Raw genomic sequence first — 15,138 nt, 5'->3', positions numbered from 1 at the left:
CATGCCAATAATTCTTGCCAAGGAGGCTATGGCAGGTGAGGACGTAGATACGATCATTATCACGAAGGAGATAGTGTTGGGCAAGCTAATGAGGTAAAGGTAGACAAGTCTTCTGGCCCTGATGCAATGCATCTGAGGATTCTGAAAGTGATAGCGGGGGGAAATAGCAAATGTACTCGTGATAATTTACCAAAATTCACTGGATTCTGGGATGGTTGCGGCAGATTGGAAAACAGCAAATGTGACGCCGCTGTTTAAGAAAGGAGGTGGACAAAAGGCGGGTAACTATAGGCCGGTTAGCTTAACTTCTGTAGTGGGGAAAATGTTTGAATCTATCAGATGAGACATTTGGATAGGAATTGTCCCATTGGGCAGGCGCAGCATGGGTTCATGAAAGGCAGATCATGTTTGACTAATTTAGTGGAATTCTTTGAGGACGTTACGAGCGCGGTGGACAACGGGGAACCGGTAGATGTGGTGTATCTGGATTTGCAGAAGGTACTTGACAAGGTGCCGCACAAAAGGCTGCTGCATAAGATAAAGGTGCACGGCGTTACGGGTGATGTATTAGCATGGACAGAGGATTGGTTAACTGACAGACAGCCAAGAGTGGGGATTAATGGGTGTTTCTCTGGTTGGCAATCAGTGGCTAGTGGTGTCCCTCAGGGATCAGTGTTGGGCCCACAATTGTTCACAATTTACATCGATGATCTGGAGTTGGGGACCAAGGGCAATGTGTCCAAGTTTGCAGACGACACTAAGGTGAGTGGTAGAGTAAAGTGTGCAGAGGACACTGAAAGTCTGCAGAGGGATTTGGATAGGTTAAGTGAATGGGCTAGGGTCTGGCAGATGGAATACAATGTTGGTAAATGTGAGGTCATCCATTTTGGTCGGAATAACAGCAAACGGGATTATTATTTAAAGGGTAACAAATTGCACCATGCTGCTGTGCAGAGGGACCTGGGTGTAATGTGCTTGAATCACAGAAGTGTTGGTTTGCAGATGCAGCAGGTAATTGAAGGAAAATGGAATTTTGTCCTTCATTGCTAGAGGGATGGAGTTTAAGACTAGGGAGGTGATGTTGCAATTGTATAAGGTGTTAGTGAGGCCACACCTGGAGTATTGTGTTCAGTTTTGGTCTCCTTACCTGAGAAAGGACGTACTGGCGCTGGACGGTGTGCAGAGGAGATTCACTAGGTTAATCCCAGAGCTGAAGGGGTTGGATTATGAGGAGAGGTTGAGTAGACTGGGACTGTACTCGTTGGAATTTAGAAGGATGAGGGGGGATCTTATAAAAACATCTAAAATTATGAAGGGAATAGGTAGGATAGATGCGGGCAGGTTGTTTCCACTGGCGGGTGACAGCAGAACTAGGGGACATAGCCTCAAAATAAGGGGAAGTAGATTTAGGACTGAGTTTAGGAGGAACTTCTTCACCCAAAGGGTTGTGAATCTGTGGAATCCCCTGCCCAGTGAGGCTACCTCATTGAATGTTTCTGAGGCAAAGGTAGATAGAATTTTGAACAGTAAAGGAATTAAGGTGAGTGGGCGGGTAAGTGGAGCCGAGTCCACAGTAACATCAGCCATGATCTTATTGAATGGCGGAGCAGGCTCGAGGGGCCGAATGGCCCACTCCTGCTAAATTATACATTCTAGCTTCAATTTCAAAGTGTCAGTGGGCATGTTCAGCCAATGTACCGTCGTGTTTGTATCGTCTGGTCACTATAGCACACACCGCCACACCATTCAGTACATTCATCCCATTCAGACAATACAATGCGCCGAATCTTTCCCCAAACACATTGTTACCTCCAACGCCACTGAATGGGATTTGGCCGACGGAGACGCCGGTCTCTGCTGGCTTCGCACGGCCGGACGGAAGTCCTCTCGCCTGCTCCTGGGCGCCGAGGAGGCTCGAGCCGTGGGCGGACGTGTCTCCGCCGGCTTCATCGCGGCAAACCTGCAGCGCGTCCTTCTGCCGTGCCACGTAGCGGGAATACAAGGGGTGCCCTCGGTCCAGGAACAGTTTGCCCGACAGCCTTGCACCCTGCGGCTGGTGCACATTCTCCCCGTGGTCCATGCTAGCCAGCTTCCTGCCGGGTCCTGCTGAACCGTGGCTGTTGGTCTGCACGGACGTGCTCGAGGCAGTCTTCTGTTTCTCTGCGGAATCGGCGGGGGAGCTTCCCCGGAACGGGACGGATGCTGCGCTCCGCTTGCCGGCACTTTCCAAGGCGCCGGCCTGACCCACGAGTCTGAGATCCTTGGGCAAGGGTTGATAAGTGGCGAGCGGCGTCGGGCCCTGGAGCCTCACGGTCAAGTTTCTGCTTCCAGCTTTCAGCCACTGGTGTCTGTTTCCCTCGGGCGAACGGGCATCCACGCGGCTGTCCGAGCACGGGCTGGCGGCACCCGGGCGCCCGGCCCGGAACACCTTACCTTCCTCCGGATACTTCGGGCAGGCTCCCCATTCCCGTGGCCGAGCGCTGGCCGCGCTCTCGGATCCTTCAACCCTCGGCTGGCCAGCGGCGTCGGACTGGCCGTGCTTGGCCCCGTGAGGCTGTAGCACCCTCCTCTTCCTGGACAGGTTCCAGATCCTCCAGTGGAACGTCAAGGGAGAAATCCGGCGATACAGGAGCATGTGGAAGGCCTGCATCAGCTTCCACCTCTTCCGGAATCGCCTCCTCTTCAGGCTTCTGCACGGTTTAGCCGCCGGCGCCATCTTGCACCCACCCCCTCGGTGATCTGCTCCTCCACCCAGGGCGTAGCGGCTGCAGCGCGTACGGTCGTGAGTAAAGTTACAATTTTTCTCCATTCGTTTGGCACTGACCCTGGTGTCTGTGGCGTTCTCGCACGGGACGCTGCACTCCGCAGCCTCCCAGTCAGAAGCCGTGCCCCAGTCGCTCGCCCCTTTTTCCGACAGCTCGTCAAAGATGGCTTTTCTTTTCCTCAACAGGTTGTTCCAGGTGGTGTGATTCCCCAAGGAGTGGCTTCCATCTTTCTGCGCCCGCCCTTCCGTCGAGTTTGAAGCGCCTTTGAAACCCGTGTGATCCTGGAACCAGCCCTCGGCCGATCGAGTCTTCTCCCTTCGCCCCGTGAAGTCCATTCTCTGACCGGGACAAGGTTGCTCTTGCCTTGGGGGTGATGGGGTGTCGAGTTGGAGACCAGAGTACCCGCCGTGTTTCCTTCCTTGGGTGTTATCTCTCATACTTCCTCGCTACCTGAAGATGAGAAATTGGGGTTTTTAGTGCAGGTTTCATTCTTTCCCCCCCCAACTTCCTACAATCCTTCCCTAAAAGCATCGACACGTTGGGTACAATTGTACAGGAATCTCCTATTCCCTCTCCGAGAGCTCAGCTCTCCCCCAATTCCAGCCTCTTACACATTCCTTTTTTAAATAAATTTAGAGTACAAAATGTAATTTTGCCCATTAAGGGGCAATTTAGCGTGGCCAATCCACCTACCCTGCACATCTTTGGGTTGTGGAGGTGAGACCCACGCAGACACGGGGAGAATGTGCAAACTCCACACGGACAGTGACCCACAGCCGGGATCGAACCTGGGACCTCGGCCCCGTGAGGCAGCAGTGCTAACCACTGCGCCGCAGTGCCGCCCCCTTGTGCGTTCCTGATTTATATCACTTCATTGCTGGCTATCCCTCCATCAGCCTCGGCCCTGAGCGCCAGAATTCCCTCCCTAAAACCTCTTCAAAGGTGCAAACGAGCGGGAGTGGCCCATCCACCTCCTCCATTTCAGTCAGACCATGGCTGACCTTCCACCCCCACTTTCTTGCCTGATCTCAGTATCTGTCAGTGTCAGGAGAATCTATCCACCTCCGTATTTAATACACCCAATGACTGAACAACCCATTCCCTCTGGAGTGGAGAATTCCCAAGATTCACAACCCGCTGGGCGAAACAAGCTTCTCACGTCTGGCCAGTCCCTCCCAAGGAGACTATGCCCCCCCCCCCCCCCCCCCCCCCATAGTTCAAAGCTCTCCCCTCCGGACCACACACTCACTGACCACTTTGACCAAATGTTTGCGCACCCCTCTGAATATTTGATGTAGTTCGGCTTTCTGACCCAAAAAGATGTGCAGGGTAGGTGGCCAGGCTAAATTGCCTCTGTCATTGGGGAGGGGGGCGGGGAGAGTATAGCATTTACCCAAGGTACGAAACGGTGCCTCGGTTTTTATGCCTCATCCAAAAAGACAGCACCCCTGACAGCGCAGCACTCGTTCAGTACTGCATGGGAAGGGCTGCAATGCAGCGCTCGCTCAGTACTGCACGGGAAGTGCTGCAATGCACCGCTCGCTCAGTACTGCATGGGAAGTGCTGCAATGCACCGCTCGCTCAGTACTGCACGGGAAGTGCTGCAATGCAGCGCTCGCTCAGTACTGCACGGGAAGTGCTGCAATGCAGCGCTCTCTCAGTACTGCATGGGAAGTGCTGCAATGCAGCGCTCGCTCAGTACTGCACGGGAAGTGCTGCAATGCAGCGCTCTCTCAGTACTGCATGGGAAGTGCTGCAATGCAGCGCTCGCTCAGTACTGCACGGGAAGTGCTGCAATGCAGCGCTCGCTCAGTACTGCCTGGGAAGTGCTGCAATGCAGCGCTCGCTCAGTACTGCCTGGGAAGTGCTGCAATGCAGCGCTCGCTCAGTACTGCACGGGAAGTGCTGCAATGCAGCGCTCGCTCAGTACTGCATGGGAAGTGCTGCAATGCAGCGCTCGCTCAGTACTGCATGGGAAGTGCTGCAATGCAGCGCTCGCTCAGTACTGCACGGGAAGTGCTGCAATGCAGCGCTCGCTCAGTACTGCACGGGAAGTGCTGCAATGCAGCGCTCGCTCAGTACTGCCTGGGAAGTGCTGCAATGCAGCGCTCGCTCAGTACTGCCTGGGAAGTGCTACAATGCAGCGCTCTCTCAGTACTGCCTGGGAAGTGCTGCAATGCAGCGCTCGCTCAGTACTGCACGGGAAGTGCTGCAATGCAGCGCTCGCTCAGTACTGCCTGGGAAGTGCTGCAATGCTGCGCTCGCTCAGTACTGCAAGAGAAGTGCTGCAATGCAGCGCTCGCTCAGTACTGCACGGGAAGTGCTGCAATGCAGCGCTCGCTCAGTACTGCCTGGGAAGTGCTGCAATGCTGCGCTCGCTCAGTACTGCATGAGAAGTGCTGCAATGCAGCGCTCTCTCAGTACTGCCTGGGAAGTGCTGCAATGCAGCGCTCGCTCAGTACTGCACGGGAAGTGCTGCAATGCAGCGCTCGCTCAGTACTGCCTGGGAAGTGCTGCAATGCAGCGCTCGCTCAGTACTGCATGGGAAGTGCTGCAATGCAGCGCTCGCTCAGTACTGCCTGGGAAGTGCTGCAATGCAGCGCTCGCTCAGTACTGCACGGGAAGTGCTGCAATGCAGCGCTCGCTCAGTACTGCCTGGGAAGTGTTGCAATGCAGCGCTCGCTCAGTACTGCATGAGAAGTGCTGCAATGCAGCACTCGCTCAGTACTGCATGAGAAGTGCTGCAATGCAGCGCTCGCTCAGTACTGCATGGGAAGTGCTGCAGTGCAGCGTTCGCTCAGTACTGCATGAGAAGTTCTGCAATGCAGCACTTACCCAATACTGCAGATGAACTGCTGCAATGCAGCGCTAGCTCAGTACTGCACGGGAAGTGCTGCAATGCAGTGCTCGCTCAGTACTGCATGGGAAGTGCTGCAATGCAGCGTTCGCTCAGTACTGCATGATAAGTTCTGCAATGCAGCACTTACCCAATACTGCAGATGAACTGCTGCAATGCAGCGCTCGCTCAGTACTACACGGGAAGTGCTGGAATGCAGCACTCGCTCAGTACTGCACGGGAAGTGCTGCAATGCAGCGCTCGCTCAGTACTGCATGGGAAGTGCTGCAATGCAGCTCGCGTTCAGTACTGCACGGGAAGTGCTGCAATGCAGCTCGCGCTCAGTACTGCGTTGGAAGTGCTGCAGTGCAGCGCTAGCTCAGTACTGCACGGGAAGTGCTGCAATGCAGTACTCGCTCAGTACTGCATGAGAAGTGTTGCAGTGCAGTGCTCGCTCGGTACTGCATGGGAAGTGCTGCAGTGCAGCACTCGCTCAGTACTGCATGGGAAGTGTTGCAATGCAGTGCTCGCTCGGTACTGCACGGGAAGTGCTGCAATGCAGCGCTCGCTCAGTACTGCATGGGAAGTGCTGCAATGCAGCGCTCGCTCAGTACTGCATGAGAAGTTCTGCAATGCAGCGCTCGCTCAGTACTGCATGGGAAGTGCTGCAATGCAGCGTTCGCTCAGTACTGTATGAAAAGTGCTGCAATGCAGCACTTACCCAATACTGCAGATCATAGAACATAGAACAGTACAGCACAGAACAGGCCCTTCGGCCCTCGATGTTGTGCCGAGCAATGATCACCCTACTAAGGCCCACGTATCCACCCGATACCACTAACCCAACAACCCCCATTAACCTTATTTATTAGGACACTAAGGGCAATTTAGCCTGGCCAATCCACCTAACCCGCACATCTTTGGACTGTGGGAGGAAACCGGAGCACCCGGAGGAAACCCACGCACACACGGGGAGGACGTGCAGACTCCGCACAGACAGTGACCCAGCCGGGAATCGAACCTGGGACCCTGGAGCTGTGAAGCATTTATGCTAACCACCATGCAGATGAACTGCTGCAATGCAGCGCTTGCTCAGTACTGCACAGGAAGTGCTGCAATGCAGCGCTCGCTCAGTACTGCATGAAAAGTGCTGCAATGCAGCACTTACCCAATACTGCAGATGAACTGCTGCAATGCAGCGCTCGCTCAGTACTACACGGGAAGTGCTGCAATGTAGCGCTCGCTCAGTACTGAACGGGAAGTGCTGCAATGCAGCGCTCGCTCAGTACTGAACGGGAAGTGCTGCAATGTAGCGCTCGCTCAGTACTGCATGGGAAGTGCTGTAATGTAGCACTCGCTCAGTACTGCGTGGGAAGTGCTTCAATGCAGCTCGCGCTCAGTACTGCGTTGGAAATGCTGCAGTGCAGCACTCGCTCAGTACTGCATGGGAAGTGTTGCAATACAGAGCTCGCTCAGTACTGCATGGGAAGTGCGGCAATGCAGCTCGCGTTCAGTACTGCACGGGAAGTGCTGGAATGCAGCACTCGCTCAGTACTGCACGGGAAGTGCTGCAATGCAGCGCTCTCTCAGTACTGCACGGGAAGTGCTGGAATGCAGCACTCGCTCAGTACTGCACGGGAAGTGCTGCAATGCAGCGCTCTCTCAGTACTGCACGGGAAGTGCTGCAATGCAGCGCTCTCTCAGTACTGCACGGGAAGTGCTGCAATGCAGCGCTCGCTCAGTACTGCATGGGAAGATTGCACATTCTCCCCGTGTCTGCGTGGGTTTCGCCCCCACAACCCAAAAATGTGCAGAAGTAGGTGGATTGGCCACGCTAAATTGCCCCTTAATTGGAAAAAATAAATGGATAATCTAAATTTATTTTTTTTAATGAAGAAAAAATAGTACTGCACGGGAAGTGCGGCAATGCAGCGCTCGCTCAGTACTGCATGGGAAGTGATGCAATGCAGCGCTCGCTCAGTACTGCATGGGAAGTGATGCAATGCAGCGCTCGCTCAGTACTGCATGGGAAGTGATGCAATGCAGCGCTCTCTCAGTACTGCATGGAAAGTGCTGCAATGCAGCGCTCGCTCAGTACTGCATGGGAAGTGCTGCAATGCAGCGCTCTCTCAGTACTGCATGAGAAGTGCTGCAATGCAGCGCTCGCTCAGTACTACACGCAAAGTGCTGCAATGCAGCGTTCGCTCAGTACTGCATGAGAAGTGCTGCAATGCAGCTCACGCTCAGTACTGCGTTGGAAGTGCTGCAGTGCAGCGCTCGCTCAGTACTGCACGGGAAGTGCTGCAATGCAGCACTCGCTCAGTACTGCCTGGGAAGATTGCACATTCTCCCCGTGTCTGCGTGGGTTTCGCCCCCACAACCCAAAAATGTGCAGAAGTAGGTGGATTGGCCAGGCTAAATTGTCCCTTAATTGGAAAAAATAATTGGATAATCTAAATTTATTTTTTAAAAAGAAGAAAAAATAGTACTGCATGGGAAGTGCTGCAATGCAGCGCTGGCTCAGTACTGCATGGGAAGTGCTGCAATGCAGCGCTCGCTCAGTACTGCATGGGAAGTGCTGCAATGCAGCGCTCGCCCGGACTGCATGGGAAGTGATGCAATGCAGCGCTAGCTCAGTACTGCACGGGAACATAAGAACATAAGAACTAGGAGCAGGAGTCGGCCATCTGGCCCCTCGAGCCTGCTCTGCCATTCAATGAGATCATGGCTGATCTTTTGTGGACTCAGCTCCACTTTCCGGCCCGAACACCATAACCCTTAATCCCTTTATTCTTCAAAAAACTATCTATCTTTACCTTAAAAATATTTAATGAAGGAGCCTCAACTGCTTCACTGGGCAAGGAATTCCATAGATTCACAACCCTTTGGGTGAAGAGGTTCCTCCTAAACTCAGTCCTAAATCTACTTCCCCTTATTTTGAGGCTACGTCCCCTAGTTCTGCTGTCACCCGCCAGTGGAAACAACCTGCCCGCATCTATCCTATCTATTCCCTTCATAATTTTAAATGTTTCTATAAGATCCCCCCTCATCCTTCTAAATTCCAACGAGTACAGTCCCAGTCTACTCAACCTCTCCTCATAATCCAACCCCTTCAGGTCTGGGATTAACCTAGTGAATCTCCTCTGCACACCCTCCAGTGCCAGTATGTCCTTTCTCAAGTAAGGAGACCAAAACTGAACACAATACTCCAGGTGTGGCCTCACTAACACCGTATACAATTGCAACATAACCTCCCTAGTCTTAAACTCCATCCCTCGAGCAATGAAGGACAAAGTTCCATTTGCCTTCTTAATCACCTGTTGCACCTGTAAACCAACTTTCTGTGACTCATGCACTAGCACACCCAAGTCTCTCTGAACAGCGGCATGCTTTAATATTTTATCGTTTAAATAATAATCCCGTTTGCTGTTATTCCTACCAAAATGGATAACCTCACATTTGTCAACATTGTATTCCATCTGCCAGACCCTAGCCCATTCACTTAACCTATCCAAATCCCTCTGCAGACTTCCAGTATCCTCTGCACTTTTCGCTTTACCACTTATCTTAGTGTCATCTGCAAACTTGGACACATTGCCCTTGGTCCCCAACTCCAAATCATCTATGTAAATTGTGAACAATTGTGGGCCCAACACGGATCCCTGAGGGACACCACTAGCCACTGATTGCCAACCAGAGAAACACCCATTAATCCCCACTCTTTGCTTTCTATAAGTGCTGCAATGCAGCGCTAGCTCAGTACTGCACGGGAAGTGCGGCAATGCAGCGCTGGCTCAGTACTGCACGGGAAGTGCGGCAATGCAGCGCTCGCTCAGTACTGCACGGGAAGTGCTGCAATGCAGCACTCGCTCAGTACTGCACGGGAAGTGCGGCAATGCAGCGCTCGCTCAGTACTGCACGGGAAGTGCTGCAATGCAGCACTCACTCAGTACTGCATGGGAAGTGTGGCAATGCAGCGCTCGCTCAGTACTGCACGGGATGTGCTGCAATGCAGCACTCACTCAGTACTGCATGGGAAGTGTGGCAATGCAGCGCTCGCTCAGTACTGCAATGCAGCACTCGCTCAGTACTGCATGGGAAGTGCTGCAATGCAGCACTCGCCCGGTACTGCACGGGAATGCTGCAGTGCAGTGCTCGCTCAGTACTGCACGCGATGTGCTGCAATGCAGCACTCATTCAGTACTGCATGGGAAGTGCTGCAATGCATCTCCCCACCCCCTCCCTAGCCCATCTCCCCAAACCTCCAGCCCTCTCCCTAACCCCAATCCCCCCACCTTTTACACCTCCTCTGCCCAACCCAGGCTCCTCTCCCTGTATATTATTTTCTCTCTTTCTCTCTCTCTCTATTATTCTCACCGTTCTGTTTCCTCTCTCTCTGTATATATTTATTATATTATTCTTTCTCTCACCAATCTGTTCTGTTTTCCCTCACTCTCCCCCCCCCCCCCCCACTTTCTGTGTATATATCTATATTTATGTATTCTATTCTATTATTCTCACCATTGTTTTCTCTCTTTCTGTCCCCTCTCACACTCCCTCTCTCTCTATATTCTATTCTGTTATTCTCAATATTCTGTTCTCTCTCTCTCTCTCCCCCTCCCTCTCTGTGAATATATATTATATTCTCTCTCTCACCATTGTTGTTTTCTCCCCCCCCCTGTGTTTATATACACGCATATATTAGATTATATTATATTTCTCTCACCATTCTCTTCTCTGTTTTCTATCTCCCCCCTGTCTCTGAGTGTGTGTGTGTGTGTATATATATATATCTATATTACATTAGTATTTAAAAAAAATAAATTTAGAGTATACAATCCATTTTTTCCAATTAAGGGGCAATTTAGCATGGCCAATCCCCCTTCCCTGCACATCTTTGGGTTGTGGGGGCGAAACCCACGCAAACACGGGGAGAATGTGCAAACTCCACACGGACAGTGACCCAGGGCCAGGCTCGAACCCGGGACCTCGGCACTGTGAGGCAGCAGTGCTACACACTACGCCACTGTGCTGCCCCTATATTAGATTATTATTCCTGTCACCATTCTCTGTTTCTTTCTCTCTCTTTGTATATATTTATATTATATTTCTCTCACCATTCTCTCTCCCTCTCTCTGTATATATATTTATATTAGATTATATATTTTCCTCACCATTCTCTCTGTCTCTCCCCCTCTCTCTCTCTGTATATATTATATTAAATTATATATTTTCCTCACCATTCTCTCTCTCTCCCTCCCTCTCTCTCTCTCTCCCTCTCCCTCATCTGTGTATATATTTATTATATTAGATTATATATCTATCTCACCATTCTCTCTCTCCCTCTCCCCCCTCTCTCACCTGTGTATATATTTATTATATTAGATTATATATTTCCCTCACCATTCTCCCTCTCTCTCTCTGTATATATTTATTATATTAGATTATATATATATTGGATTAGATTATATATTTTCCTCACCATTGTCTCTCTCGCTCTCCCTCTGTGTGTCTCTCCCCTCTCTCTCTCTCTCTCTCTGAGAGTGTACATATTTAATATATTGGATTAGATTAGATATTTCCCTCACCATTCTCTCTCTCTCTCTGTATATATTTATTATATTAGATTATATATTTCCCTCACCACTCTCTCCTCTCTCTCTCTGAGTGTGTACATATATATATATTGGATTAGATTATATATTTTCTCACTGTTCTCTCTCTCCCTCTGTGTACCTCTCTCCTCTCTCTCTCTGAGGGTGTTTATATTTAATATATTGGATTAGATTATATATTTCCCTCACCACTATCTCTCTCTCTCTGTATATATTTATTATATTAGATTATATATTTCCCTCACTGCTATCTCTCTCTCCCTCTCTCTCTGAGTGTGTATATATATATTGGATTAGATTATATATTTTCCTCACTGTTCTCTCTCTCCCTGTGTGTCTCTCTCCTCTCTCTCTCTGAGGGTGTATATATTTAATATATTGGATTAAATTATATATTTCCCTCACCATTCTCTCTCCCCCCCCCCTCTCCTCTCTCTCTCTCTCTGAGTGTGTGTGTACATATATATATATATTAATATTAGAGTATATATTTCCCTCACCATTCTCTCTCTATCTCTCTCCCCTCTCTCCGAGTGTGTGTATATATATGTATATATATATTAGAGTATATATTTCCCTCACCATTCTCTCTCTATCTCTCTCTCTCTGAGTGTGTGTGTATATATATATATATATATATATATATTGGATTAGATTATATATTTCCCTCGCCATTCTCTCTCTCTCTCTCTGTGTGTGTGTATATATATATATTAGATTATATATTTCCCTCACCATTCTCTCTCTCTCTCTCTCCTCTCTCTCTCTCTCTCTCTGAGTGTGTGTATATATATATATATATATATATATTAGATTATATATTTCCCTCACCATTCTCTCTCTATCTCTCTCCCTCTGAGTGTGTGTGTATATATATATATATTAGATTATATATTTCCCTCACCATTCTCTCTCTATCTCTCTCCTCTCTCTCTCTCTGAGTGTGTGTATATATATATATATATATATATATATATATTAGATTATATATTTCCCTCACCATTCTCTCTCTATCTCTCTCCCCTCTCTCTCTCTCTCTCTGAGTGTGTGTATATATATATTTATATATATATTGGATTAGATTATATATTTCCCTCACCATTCTCTCTCTATCTCTCTCCCCTCTCTCTCTCTCTCTGAGTGTGTGTATATATATATTTATATATATATTGGATTAGATTATATATTTCCCTCACCATTCTCTCTCTATCTCTCTCCTCTCTCTCTCTCTGAGTGTGTGTGTATATATATATTATATATATATATATATATATTAGATTATATATTTCCCTCACCATTCTCTCTCTATCTCTCTCCCCTCTCTCTCTCTCTCTCTCTCTCTCTCTCTGAGTGTGTGTATATATATATTTATATATATATATTGGATTAGATTATATATTTCCCTCACCATTCTCTCTCTATCTCTCTCCCCTCTCTCTCTCTCTCTGAGTGTGTGTATATATATATTTATATATATATTGGATTAGATTATATATTTCCCTCACCATTCTCTCTCTATCTCTCTCCTCTCTCTCTCTCTCTGAGTGTGTATATATATATATATATATATATATTAGATTATATATTTCCCTCACCATTTTCTCTCTATCTCTCTCCCCTCTCTCTCTCTCTCTGAGTGTGTGTGTGTATACATATATATATATATATATTAGATTATATATTTCCCTCGCCACTCTCTCTCTATCTCTCTCCCCTCTCTCTCTCTCTGAGTGTGTGTGTGTATATATTTATATATATATATTGGATTAGATTATATATTTCCCTCACCATTCTCTCTCTATCTCTCTCCCCTCTCTCTCTCTCTCTGAGTGTGTGTATATATATATATTGGATTAGATTATATATTTCCCTCACCATTCTCTCTCTATCTCTCTCCCCTCTCTCTCTCTCTCTGAGTGTGTGTGTATATATATATATATATATTAGATTATATATTTCCCTTACCATTCTCTCTCTATCTCTCTCCCTCTCTCTCTCTGAGTGTGAGTGTGTATATATATATTTATATATATATTGGATTAGATTATATATTTCCCTCACCATTCTCTCTCTATCTCTCTCCCCTCTCTCTCTCTCTCTGAGTGTGTGTATATATATATATATATATTAGATTATATATTTCCCTTACCATTCTCTCTCTATCTCTCTCCCTCTCTCTCTCTGAGTGTGAGTGTGTATATATATATTTATATATATATTGGATTAGATTATATATTTCCCTCACCATTCTCTCTCTATCTCTCTCCCCTCTCTCTCTCTCTCTGAGTGTGTGTATATATATATATATATATATTAGATTATATATTTCCCTTACCATTCTCTCTCTATCTCTCTCCCTCTCTCTCTCTGAGTGTGTGTATATATATATATATATTAGATTATATATTTCCCTCACCATTCTCTCTCTATCTCTCTCCCCTCTCTCTCTCTCTCTGAGTGTGTGTATATATATATATATATATATTAGATTATATATTTCCCTTACCATTCTCTCTCTATCTCTCTCCCTCTCTCTCTCTGAGTGTGTGTATATATATATATATATATATTGGATTAGATTATATATTTCCCGCACCATTCTCTCTCTCGCTCTCCCTCTGTGTGTGTCTCTCTCCTCTCTCGCTATTTCTCTCTCCGAGTGTGTTTATATTTAATACATTGGATTAAATTATATATTTCTCTCACCATTCTCTCCCTCTCTCTCTCTCTCTTCTCTGTCTCTTTCTCTCTCCGTCGCGCTCTTTGGACGTCACCAGAGTCGCCGGCGCGCCTCCACCAACGTCATGACGTTGCGCTCCCCGCCGTGCGCGACCCCGGATCTCCCGCCTCCGCCAACCCGCGCTCCGCTCGCCACCCCCTGTGCACGTGACCCGGCCTGGCAGCCGGCCAGAGACTGAGCAGGGCGTGGCCAGCAGGGAAAGGTCAAGGAGCGAAAGGTCAAGAGGGAAAGGTCAAGGAATGGCCAGGAGGGAATGGTCAAGGAATGGTCAGGAGGGAATGGTCAAGGAAAGGCCAGGAGGGAAAGGTCAAGGAATGGTCAGGAGGGAATGGACATGAGGGAATGATCAAGGAAATGCCAGGAGGGAATGGCCAAGGATTGGCCAGGAGGGAAAGGTCAAGGAAAGGCCAGGAGGGAAAGGTCAAGGAAAGGTCAGGAGGGAAAGGTCAAGGAATGGTCAAGGTGGAATGGTCAGGAGGGAATGGACATGAGGGAATGGTCAAGGAAATGCCAGGAGGGAATGGCCAAGGACTGGCCAGGAGGGAAAGGTCAAGGAAAGGTCAGGAGGGAAAGGTCAAGGAATGGTCAAGGTGGAATGGTCAGGAGGAAATGGACATGAGGGAATGGTCAAGGAAATGCCAGGAGGGAATGGCCAAGGAAATGCCAGGAGGGAATAGCCAAGGACTGACCAGGAGGGAAAGGTCAAGGAATGGTCAAGAGGGAATGGTCAAGGAAAGGCCAGGAGGGAAAGGTCAAGGGTGGAATGGTCAGGAGGGAATGGTCAAGGAAATGCCAGGAGGGAATGGCCAAGGACTGGCCAGGAGGGAAAGGTCAAGGAATGGTCAAGAGGGAATGGTCAGGAGGGAAAGGTCAAGGTATGGTCAGGGTGGAAAGGTCAAGGAGAGAATGGTCAGGAGGGAAAGGTCAAGGAAAGGCCAGGAGGGAAAGGTCAAGGAATGGCTAGGAAGAAAAGGTCAGGAGAGAAAGATAAAGGAATGGTCAGGAGGGAAAGGTCAAGGAAAGGCCAGGAGGGAAAGGTCAAGGAAAGGCCAGGAGGGAAAGGTCAAGGAAAGGTCAGGAGGGAATGGCCGGGAGGGAATGTCAATGAATGGACAGGAGGGAAATGGTCAGGAGGCTATGGTCTGTGAGGGAAAGGTCAAGAAATATTCAGGACGAAAGGTC

The 15,138-nt window shown here is 48.7% G+C and overlaps 1 protein-coding gene across 1 annotated transcript in view; it reads right to left on the bottom strand.

The window, feature by feature from the left end:
• Positions 1-13,970, bottom strand: part of LOC119958459 — a 37,540-nt gene extending 23,570 nt beyond the window's left edge. Inside the window, exons 1-2 of the mRNA XM_038787000.1 lie at positions 13,923-13,970; positions 1,810-3,215 (exon numbers count right to left, since the gene is read on the bottom strand). Of these exons, the coding sequence (XP_038642928.1) occupies positions 1,810-3,202 (1,393 nt within the window). The 5' untranslated portion in view covers positions 3,203-3,215; positions 13,923-13,970. The remainder of the gene's footprint in view (positions 1-1,809; positions 3,216-13,922) is intronic.
• Positions 13,971-15,138: the final 1,168 nt, after the last annotated feature.

This window comes from Scyliorhinus canicula, chromosome 29 (genome assembly GCF_902713615.1).
Source record: "Scyliorhinus canicula chromosome 29, sScyCan1.1, whole genome shotgun sequence".
Classification (NCBI taxonomy): domain Eukaryota; kingdom Metazoa; phylum Chordata; class Chondrichthyes; order Carcharhiniformes; family Scyliorhinidae; genus Scyliorhinus; species Scyliorhinus canicula.
This window is presented reverse-complemented; position numbering and strand designations above follow the sequence as displayed.